The sequence below is a fragment of the Condylura cristata genome, unplaced genomic scaffold (assembly GCF_000260355.1).
Source record: "Condylura cristata isolate star-nosed mole 26May11 unplaced genomic scaffold, ConCri1.0 scaffold00033, whole genome shotgun sequence".
Lineage (NCBI taxonomy): Eukaryota > Metazoa > Chordata > Mammalia > Eulipotyphla > Talpidae > Condylura > Condylura cristata.
Window position 1 is genome coordinate 10,987,351 of NW_004567134.1, and position 11,937 is coordinate 10,999,287.

The window sequence follows — 11,937 nt, forward strand, 5'->3', positions numbered from 1 at the left end:
GTCAGAGACAGAGTGGGGAGCAGAACAGGCTGATTGACCGAAACATGTTGCTGAGGGGAGCATTGGGCGGACAGGAGGGGACTGCTGTGCCATGTGGGTCACCTCCCTACCTTGGATTGGACTCTGTGTCCAACTTGTGCTGCAGTGGCTGCAAATGGCTTCATAGTGCTGCACTTTTTATAGCTGTTTGAATTTTTTGAAGATGACAGCTATCTTCAAACAGCTATAATACAGATAGCTAACTAAAGGCTTTACCACATCCCATTGTAGTTTCCTTAACTTGGTAAAAACCATAATTCTAAAGATAAATACTGTGAGAAAAAGTCAGTGGTAATACCAAGTTTCAGTTTATAACCAAATCCATTGAGACACCAGGGAGGCCCCTAAACTAGAAACTTACCTGTTGTTTCCATTTTATGTTGGGTGAAAGGGAAAGTATAGCAACTTAAATTGTCTTTTAATAGTATAAAGAGAACAGTGTTTGAATATTATTAGGATGCTTACTATTATAAGACTTTCCATAATGTGTATTTGTTTTATTCTTAGGGAATTTAGCCACCATTGTGCATTTATTATAGTGAAGAGAAAACAGCAAATTAAAATGTGACAGTTGAAAATCCCTTCTACCTTTTAGGATCTACTTAGCATAATAGAGCAGTATTATTAAGTGCCTATTACTTGAAGTTTATTGAATGCTTGTATTTTCTTATTGCATAACCCAAGTTAGCTTTAGAGATAAAGTAAAATGCATCTCAAAAATTTCAGAAATGCATACAAATTAAAAATAACTGATTTCACAAAAGTGAATATATTAGTTCTTTTTCAGGACATTATTTAAATGTATTTTTAAGTTTTGGAAAGGGAAGAGCCAAAGCATGTGTCTTTCTTGAGAAAACATGTTAATTTTTACAACAAATTAACTGTTTCATGAGAAGTAAAAATTATTTTTTTAGATGACATCAGGATGCGTATGATGTGTGCATTCGTATATAATCTAGTTGGAAGGAATGAATGTTAGAGGATGGACGCCCCATGACAGCAGTTTGCCCTGCGCTCTGGTGTTGGAAGTTTTCTTTAAAAAAAACTAATACAATAGTTTATTTTTACATCATTTTGTTCATTTTTTTCATCTCAGTTGTTATCTCCATGGACTTCGGTGGTGGAAGTTTTTAAAAATTAATTTTGATGTAAGCAATGCAGAGGTTTCATTGTTACAGCTCCCAGGCAGTTTTTTGAGGATTTGGTCATAAACTGAAACTCATTATTACCACTGACTTTTTCTCACAGTATTTATCTTTGGAGTTATGGTTTTTAACAAGTTAAGAAAACTACAATGGGATGTGGTAAAGCCTTAGTTAGCTGTTTTATAGCTGTTTGAAGATAGCTGTCATACACAGCATACATATTGATTTGTTTATACTTAGAAGGAAGTGCTTGTACTTGAGTTATTAAAACATGAAGCTGAACGTTAAACACTTTAAATTTTAAAAGAGGGTTAAAGTTCATGTCACTTTCCCCCCATACACAGCACATTCTGTCTAATTGTAGCTTTTTAATCTGGGTGAAAAGTAATGTTCTGTTTACCATTTATGCTTTTTACTTTTTATTTGCAACTGAGCCAACACAGTAATGTAATTCACGTAGATTTTGAATCCAGTACAGGTAAAAGTAGGTCTTAACGAAGCCGGTAGTAGGAGATTGTCTCTTCTGTTGTTACTAAGCCTTTGACTTAGCAATGGTTCTCCTTGAATTTTCAAGACTAGTTGTCTGAGGAAGTAAGATCATAAATTAGTTACTATTACATGAATATCTGCCACCGTTTTGGGTGTCATTTAACGAGGTAGCACAAAGTATTTCTATAATAAAAAGAGTTGGGTCAGAAAGGCAAACACAATTTTCCCCAAATGGAAAAGTTTTCACCTACAGCCAAGTCGAAAGAACTTTAGATTCGACGTCTATCCATGTACTATGTACTCACCTTCAAGACATTTTTATTAATACATACGTGCTCTGACACAGCTGTTGATCTTATTTTAGTGCATTTCAAGACAAACTCATATTTTAATTTACTACTTGAGAACAGCCTTAGTTATGGTGTTCATTTTTTCATCTTATGGACTCAGAGTGGGAAAATTAGATAAATTCTTGTGAATAACTATCCTCTGGAAGTTGCCATGTGTGCTTAAAAATCATTTCCATTGGTCATGCAAAACACGTGCTTTAGACAATAGCCTTGATTAAGACCAATTCACTAGTATATTATTTTTCTGAATCTACTCATTCATACCTGGTGAAATGAGTATTGTGCTTGAGTTTGAACTTTACATTCCACACACATTGATTTAATTTTGGTATATTTGCAAAGTGTTCTACTTATAACCTGGCTGTCTGTTATCTGTTTGGTTAATGTGGTGTCAACTCCTTCAACCCACTTTTGTTCTTAGTGTTTGAAGACTTCTGATTAAGGGATTCTCAAATCTGGTGGTTTTTTTTTTTTTGTTGTTAAAATCATGTCTTCCAAAAGGTCATTCTCCCTTTATAAGTGATTTTAAATGGATTGTCAGTTTTACTGCCAATAATAAATTAGGAAATATGAAAATGTGTTGTTCGAAAGCATGAAGCAGGGAATTCATGGAAAAAGGTGAATCTAGCCAAAAACTCCTGTATTGCCCTGAATTTGACTTTTTAAAAATACTTAATACAATTCTCTAAAAAACACAAACTGAGAAGCTGCAAAAAAGGCTTTATTGCCAAGGTATAAAATGAAAACAAGTGAAGCTGACTTGCAGAATTAGAAATACCTTTGATGTGATTTAATTACAAAAGGGCACTCAAACTTTGGCACAATTTTTTAATGAAAAAAGAATAGCAAATCTTTGAGAATTGGAAATGGGCACTTGCCAGAATGAGGGAGGTAAAATGTGATAATTAGTTGAACAGATAAATTCTTGCTAATTTGACTAGGTTCTCAACATATGGCAGGATGGCAAATACTAATATCACAGGTGCTATCAAGATCTTATACGGCAATTTTGACATTTTTAGTTGGAGAATTTATTTTTATTTATAGAATATGCCTTAAGTTATTGGTATGGCATTACCTGCTTGAATTGCTTGACTCTAGGAAATAATGTAGATTTTTCTTCACTGTTGAAGGGAATTAATGGCGGTTTAAGCACTTTTTGCATATAAACAACAATTTTGAACTAAGGCTGTTGAGTAGAGTTTTTTTTGAGATTAAATTATTTTTATGGTGTGAAATTTATTTTTTCAAAACCATCCTTGACTTGCATCCTTGTTAAACATGAAATTAATTAGATTGGACTATTGTTGAGAAACATTTGTAACAACTGAAATCCCAAATGCTTATTTGGGGGATATTTAAAATTAGTCCTAAATAAGAATGGTTTGTATAATAATAATATTTTGTAGGATTAGTATAAAATAAAGACAAGTTTAAAAACTGTTCAGTTAGAAGTTTTAAGATATTTTAAAATTTATCATGGTTATTTTGGCTTATCACATGTTTTGTCTCAAAAATCCTTTATGAAAGATAAATAATGAAGAATATAGTACTAAAGTTGATGTCCTATGCACTTATCTCAGTTTAATGAATATAATTGATAGTTATTTTTGTATGGGTATGTAAAAACTCAATATTAATCAAATAAAAAACCATTTTTGAAAGTAGACATTCAGCGTTTTCAACGAAAACTTTGAAAAGTACTAGGATAAAGTTAATGGGGAAAAGACTCAGAGGATAAAGTAATCAGGATAATTTTCCCCATTTCTGTAAGATGGAAATATTTTAAAAGTTTATTTTTAGGTGATAGCTATATCTGGAGAATTGATGTACTTTTTTTAGTCCAACATTGCCTTTTTTTTTTTGGTCAGCAATGCAAAAATGCATCGGGAATATAGTATTTCTTCTTATAGGCCAGGCAGTCAATAGTTTACTTTTTAGATTTAAGATTTTATTTTAAAGTGAATATACTATTTTAAAAAATAGACACAAAACTGTACTGCAGATCTCTAGAATGTAACTGGCAAAACTGAAACTTGATAGTTACTGGTTAGCAATTCCCCATTTCTCCATCACCTCAGTCCTGAGTAAGCACGATTCTGTTCTCTGCTTCTGTGAGCTTGACTGTGTTAAATAGTCACACTACCTCAGTGTGTGCTAGATAGTTCATATAAGTAGTGTGTGCATTTGTCCTTTTGTGGCTGGCTTACTCCACTTGGCTTAATGTCCTCAAGATTTACTAATCTGGTCACACATTATGGGATTTCTTCTTTTTTAAGCCTGAACAATATTCCATTGTGTGTATTATATACATACATAACACACATATATACACACCTATGTGTGTGTATAGACATGACACTTTTTTTTTTTGGCTGGGAATTTACTTTCTTTTCTTTTTTAAAATTATAATAGTTTTTACATCATTTTTTTGTGCCTTTTTCCATCTCGGTTGTAATCTCATCACCAAATCACCCATGTAGACATGACACTTTTTTTTATCCTTTTGTGTGCTGATGGGCATTCAGGTTCTTTTTACATTTTGACTATTATGAATAGTGCTGCAATGAAGATAGGTCCTTGATACAAAGTCAGTCATTCTGACACTAAGTTTTGGGCTAGGGATCCAAACCCTGCTCTTCAGAATCAGCCACACCTATTCTGTTCTTTTTCTTCACTGTTTCAATTATAGTATCTAAAGGGAAAATAGCTGTAGCCCTGTGTTTTTCACTGTTTGACACATTCTCAGAGATTCTATGCAAGTTTTAAGTTAATATCATTTATTACAAACAATTCAGAGAGCAGGGATATGTTTGCTGGTTTATTCAGTTTTGCTTGATTGTCAGGGTCACCCCAGATATGCAGTCCAGAAAAAGCAAACATAACCTGCCAACTGTCATGGACTATATTTAGCTGTCTACAAATGTGCTGGTAGGCGGATGTCAGCGGAATGAATCTTAGGGAGATTTCCTCTTGGTTACAATAGTAGTTTCTATAAACTGGTCATTTTTGTGGTTCTGTCATTCCTCAGAAGCTAGATGAATGTTTTCCCATACAGGTTGACAACTGCTAGGACATTAAGTTTGAAGCAGACATCAAAATTTCCCTTGGGATTTACTCAGATAGTTTTGTGGCAGACACTGGTTGTGACAGGTACTTCATAGGCTCTGGGGAGATAATGTGTATGTGAGCTTACCTTTCTCTGGACAAGTAGGATTAGGTGGAAAACGTGATAAATTACACATTAGACAAGAGGTGCCATCTAGGAAAAATGAGCAGGAGTCAAAGGGAACATAAATGTAGAATGAGGAGGTGTTTACAGTTTAAAATAAGACAGAGTAGACTTCGTTATAAAGGCGACATATATTTGAAAGTGTGAGCCATATAGATATGTAGGCAAAGGACATTCTACATGGAGTGCAGCGACCTGGCTGACTTATGCAGAAACAGGAGACATGCAGAAAGTAACTTCAGATTCGAGGGATTTTTAAACATATTTTTGTCACTCAGGTATATACACAAGAGAAGGGAAAATATGATGTTCACACAAAACAATCTTAGAAGCATGATTCTTAAGGCCAAAAGGAAATAACACAGATGTTCATCAGCATCATTGAATAGATAAACAGAATGTGGTCCAGCCATACAAGGGAGCAGAATCACTCTAAAGCATGCATGAACTTTGAAATGTCAATATGAGACCAGTTCATAGCGATAGAGCGTGGGATAGTGGGTGCTGGGAGTGTGAAGTGACTGTTAGCAGGGTTCCTCCTTTTGGGATGATAAAAACATTCTAAGAATCGTGGTATTGGTCATAAGTTTCCATGAATATTCTAAAGCCCCCTAAATTGTATACTTTTAAAAGGGTGAATTTTATGGCATGCGAGTATTATTTAAAAAGCTGCTATAAACATGTTTTTGAGTGAAAGTGGCTTTATTCTAATTATGTAAAAAATACCTGCTGATCAACTAAGGTTTAGGCTAGTGTACATAAATGTGAATGTAGTTTAAGTGAACCAAGGTTAAGCTGTTCAGTTTACATTATTGACAGTTCGGTATGTAACCTAGTTTTTTTTAGCATGCACTTCTAAATATTAAGAGTAAGAACAGAAAATCAAGTTAAAAAGGAAAAATAAATGACCATATTAGTATAGTTTTTAATGTTTGCTTAGTGTAAAACAAATGTTATACAGCATTTTCAAAGCTTATCCCCAGTCTTTGATTAGTGACCAGTTTCAACATCTATCCTGCAAATCTAGCGTAATTTTCTTCCCTGAAGTATGTGGAATCTAGATTTTATGCTCTTCCAGGTTCTCAATGAATACCATGTACATGTTATTGCACGTGCTGGCAAGAAGCTCACCCCACTCGTGACTCATCACAGTTGGACACTGTTCTGTATCCTGTTCAACCCAAGGAGTCCACCAACCAAAGAGCTATGAAACTTCCTGAACACTTACTCTCAGTTTCTGTGCTTACATCTTGAAGTTTGCAACTACTCGTTGAGTTGCATTGTTCTGGTATATTCATGCAGTACATGAAATGTGAAGAATCTTTCTCTCAATGAATATTTAATTCCAAACAAAAAGGTTAATGTCCTGTGAAAACAAGAGCACAAATCACAGTCTCATTTTTGTTGAAAAATAAAGCCTATTTTATCGAAATAGAAAAGGGGAGGCTAGAGTGGGACCTAAAATGATAGCTGATTTACTTTTAGAGGCTATTGCTATTTTTAAATTAAATCTTCCTATAAGACCCCTTGAAAGTGCCAGCAAAATGGCTGATACTTAGAGCCATGAAAACCTTTTGGAATTGGTTTGACTCTTGGCAGATATTTACATGGCTATGGTGTGTCGAGGCATTGTTCACAATGTGAAGTTTGGCGATTCATTTATTTTACTCATTTATTATTCTTATTAAGATTGTCTTCACTCAGGATGTTAATAGAGGGGGCATTTCTTGTCCTGGAGAAACCCAGTATTGTAGCAGAGAGCAGGCAGTGACTATCGGTGTGCTAAAGGCTGAGCAGGAGAGCTGAGCAGACCTTTCCTGTTCTTTAAAACCTTACAGTATTGTAGAAGCTGTGCTTTGCAGTCAGTACTGTATGGCGGGCTATGAAAGTATGGTATGGGAGATTCAGGAAAAACTCTCTACCATCACACTAAATTCAACCATATCTTTATCTTGCAGGTTTCAGCACAAAATGAACATAATTAGGGAAAATAAGGACCTGGCATGTTTTTACACAACAAAACATTCATGGAGAGGAAAGTAAGTAATTCTGTTGGTTTATATTTTTCTGTGCTGCTAATAAATTATCTTTACTTTTTAAAAGCATATAAGAACTTTTTAAGCATATAAGAGCTGGGGTATGAGCCAGAGTCGGGGGTGTGAGAAGATTCCCTAGAGACAGAGTGGGGAGCAGAATAGGTTGACTGAAATACACTGCTGGGGGGAGCAGTGGATGAGACAGGAGAGGTCTGCTGCGCCATGTGTGTCACCTTCCTGGCTGGGGATTGAACTCATGCTGCAGATACCTTTGTAGCGCTGCACGTTAACCCCTTGCACCACCACAGAGACCCCAAAGTAACATTCGAAACATTTTTTCAATACCTGAGGTAGGTGTCACACAACGCTAATTCTAATTCCATTGAGCCTTCTCTTCTGAAAAGCCTAAGTGCATATTTTAAATGCAAGTGGTATATTTAGAAAAATTGTTATTCGGGCTGTCCCTGGTGGCACAGTGCGTTAAAGCAGAGCACAATGAAGCTAGCCAAACCCGCATCAGCACGAGTTCAATCTCCAGCCAGGGAGATGACCCACATGGTGCAGCCAACCACTCCTGTGTCACCTGCTGCTCCCCTCAGCAGTGTACTTTGTCATTCTGCTTGTTCTGCTCCCCACTCTGTCTCTGGTGAACCCACTCATTGCCCCTGCTCCTTTGGCCTATACCCCAGTTTTGTATGCGTAAATAAAATTTCCAAAAGAAAATTTGTTATTTTTCCTTTTAACATTGCTGGTTTTCTGTGTCTCTCTTGGAAAGAAATTTGGTAAGAATTAAAAATAGCAATTTGGTAAGAGTCAGTAATTGGTAAGGATTATAAGTAACAATTGAAGGACTCCCTGGTGGCACAAGGGTCAAAGTCTCAGCGCTATGAAGCTATCCACTACAGCAGGAGTTTGATCCACGGCCAGGGAGCTGACTCACATGGCATAGCAGACCTCTTCTGTCTCACCCACTGCTCCCCTCAGCAGTGTATTTCAGCAGATCCATCTGTTCTGCTACCTACTCTATCTCTGGTGCATCCTGTCAACACCCCCTTACCTTCATCCCTGCACCTCAGGCCTAAACCCCAGTTCTTGTATGCATTAATAAATAAATAAGTAACAATGAAAAGGAAAGGGAAACCAGTTATCCATCCATCTTGGATAGGGTCAGTCGATTGGAATGTGATTCAGTAGTAGCAAAGTGTTGACAAGTTCATCCTCCAGAGACAAGCATGTGTGATCAATGAGTTTCATGTCATTTGACTATCAGAAACAACATGCCATGTGTGTTTTGTAGTTTTTCTTTAGATTTTTAATGAAATTTAAAAACTGGGTTTCATTTTTTCCTTGGGAGGAGATGAAAACAGTAACTCACCTGGTCAGACTAAGGTGTACAAGCTTCTGTTTCTGCTCTGTAAAATGGGGCGGTAACTCATCCTCTTGCAGATTGCTATAGGGGTTACATGAAGTGATACAGAGTGTGTGAAGGTTTAAAAATTATGCCCTAAATGCATTGAATACTCAGTGAGTGGCGTCACAAAGACCGAATAGTCTGGGCCTTTGAGTGGTCAGGAAAAGGAGGGTGCTGCCCTCACATACTGGTGACCGCACTCTTCCAAGCCGGGCCTCGTGTAAAAGGTGGTGTGCACAGTGCCAGTAACGTCAGTGCTTGTCATCTTTTTGGTAACTGTGTTAACTCAGAATGGTGTAACATCTGAACACCAGTGTTGCTGATTTGCATCAGCAGACTGACTACTTTTGAAAGATGACTATGTCATTTTATTTCCTTTTAGTGTTTCGGTTGAATGAACTCCTAGGTGAGAGAGCATTATTGCTGCCCTTGCGGAATACTTGTCTTGAAGTTTTTTTCTTCAGTTAATTTCACTGAGCAAAGCTCAGAGGCCAGTGTTGTCCTCCAGGCAGCATGAGTCTCTTTGAATCTGTCTTAAAAGTTGTATATTCACTTGATCCTTAGTTTTTCAAGTGGTAGATTGCTCAGGTCATAATATAACTTATGTTTTTAATACAATTACAGCATAATTTGCATTCATTCTAAGGAACAAACTTAACTGTAATACCACTTTGTGTCTGTGATTGTGATCATATGGGGGAAAATTTGTCTTAATGTTCTGAGAGAGTAGTGACAGACCTCTGTTTTCTATAACAATATGGAGCAGAACTAGAGTCACTTGTCACTTAATGTTTCTGTCAGCTATGGATGGATCTTGACCATGCAGGCTGTGCCATAAGACTTAGGTGTGTAATCACTGTCCTGCCTGGGCTGTGTAATGTGTGTCTGTGAGAGCTGAGCCATGACGAACTAAGCCGACAGTGCATTTTTCTGCATGTGTCCCACTATAATGTGAAACATGTGCCATCAGTGCGATTCCTTGCTCCATCATTCACACCTTGAAACAGTTTTTATAATAGTTTTATTAAAATACATAAAATTCACCTTTGTAAAGATTTATTTATTTATGCTTATAGAACTGGGGTACAGGCCAGAGGTGTGGTGGTGAAAGGGTTCACCAAAGACAGAGTGGGGAGCAGAACAGGCAGATTGATGGAGCACACTACTGAGGAGAGCAGCGGGCAGGTCAGGAGAGGTCTGCTGCGCCGTGTAGGTCACCTCCCTGACGGGGGATTGAACTCATGTAGCAGTAGCTTTGGAGAGCTTCATAATGCAGTGCTTTAACCCATTGTGCCACCAGAGAGGGCCCAAAATTCACCTTTTTTAAGTGTGCAGTTCTGTGGTTTTAGATGGCTCATAGAGTTGTGAGGCATCACCCATTTTTAGAGCACTTTCATCATCCCCCCTCCCCAAATCTCTGAAAACATTGATAATTACACTCCTTCACCCCTCTTCCCAGCATCTGATATCCACTAACCTACTTTCTGTCTGTGGACTTGTTTATTTGGGGCATTTTATGTAAATGAAATCACACGATGTGTAGTCTTTTGTGACTATCTTCTTTGAATGTTTTTAAGGATTCATGTACCACGTGTCAATAATACTTTTCATTTTATTGCTAAGTAAAATTTTATTGTATGGCTATACCATGTTCTGCTTATCCATTAGTTGGAGATTTGTATTGTTTCTACTTTTTTGCTATTATGAATGGATAATGCTACTGTTGATGTTCAAATACAAGTTTATGGGTGAATCTGTATTTCGAGTTCTCTGAAGATATACCTTTGCATGGAATTGATTTGATATTACTTATACAGACATATGGTGATTTTATGTTTAACTTTTTAAGGAACAACCAAACTACTATACAAACTGGGGCACATTCATATAAGAAAGGCCAGAACGGCTGCAGCCTTTCACAGTCCTACTACCATTGCGTGTGTGAGGATTCCAGTTTCTCACATCCGTACCAGCGTTTCTTGTTGGCCTTTTTTTTTTTTTAAATTATAGCCATCCTACTGGGTATGAAATGGTATCTTACTGTCATTTTGATTTGCATTTCCCTAATTATCAAGATGTTGAGTGTCTCCATGTGCTTGTTGGCTGCTTCTCTTCTTTCATGAGATGTCTGTTCAGATCATTTAACTCACTTTTAAATTGGGTAATACGTCCTTTCATTGTTGAGTCGTAATCGTTTATATGTCCTGAACATAAGTCCCTTAATTAAATGTATGATTTGTAAATATCTTTTCTGGGGAGAATAATTTCTGATAGGAGATTTGGTCAAAATCTGGGTGTCCTGGTAATAAAGTTAGATGAATGATGATTTTGCCCATTTTTTTAAAAAAAGATTATTTATTTATGCATATATGAACTGGGGTGCAGGCCAATGTGGGGGGGCATGTGAGAGGAATCACAAATGACAGAGTGGGAAACAAAACAGGCAGATTGACTGAAATACACTGCTGAAGGGAGCAGCAGGCAGACAGAAGAGGTCTGCTGCGCCATGTGGGTCAGCTCCATGCTGCAGTGGTTACAGACAGCTTCATAGTGCTGCGCTTTAACCCGTTGTGCCACCTGGAAGGGCCGCCCGCTGTTTTGTTCTGTGTTTGAAATATGCATACAGCAGCCATGGCTCCTTGAAACAGCTTCTAATTGCTATTAGTTGAGTGATTGCTGAAGTTTGGCCCCCTTGTCTCCTATTCAATTAGCAGAATAATAGTGAGAATAGCTCACTTTTTTTCCTTTTTATTATTTTTTAACTTTTTAAAATGAGAATAGCTCACTTTTAACAGTTATAAACAGTTAAGTGACAACTAATTTACATGGATTCTTTATTTTAATTGTCACATTATGAAGTGGAGTGTACATTATCCTGGTCTTTCAGGTGGGGAAACTGAAACTGAGAGAGGTTATGCAAGTTGTCAGCATACCTAAAAAGTCAGTAGTCCAGACAGTATTTGAATTCAGGCAGTGTGACCCCAGAGCTGGCAGGCTTAACCACTGAGCTGTAGTGCTCCCTTCAGCAGTGCTTGCTCTAGCTCTCCAAACTCATGGAGAGCTTATATACCAGGTGTCCTTCGTTCCATTATTTGAAACTAAGGAGTTGGAGTTCAGATAACTGAGTCTTACAGTGAAAGGAAAAAATATCAGCTTTTTGTAGGACTTCCGAAGGGTTAGAAATCAGGGACCAAACTTATTTTAAAATACTTGGAGGCCCTCCCTGGTGGCACAG

The 11,937-nt window shown here is 37.1% G+C and overlaps 1 protein-coding gene across 3 annotated transcripts in view; it reads left to right on the forward strand.

Moving 5' to 3' along the window:
- Nucleotides 1-11,937, forward strand: part of DNAJC13 (DnaJ (Hsp40) homolog, subfamily C, member 13) — a 101,697-nt gene that overhangs the window by 8,121 nt on the left and 81,639 nt on the right. For all 3 annotated transcript variants that reach the window (XR_001146007.1, XM_012732157.1, XM_004692312.2), the window contains exon 2: nt 7,214-7,294. Coding sequence is in view for 2 of the 3 variants with exons in the window: in XM_012732157.1 (XP_012587611.1) it covers nt 7,227-7,294 (68 nt within the window). In the remaining variant the exon portion in view is untranslated. The remainder of the gene's footprint in view (nt 1-7,213; nt 7,295-11,937) is intronic.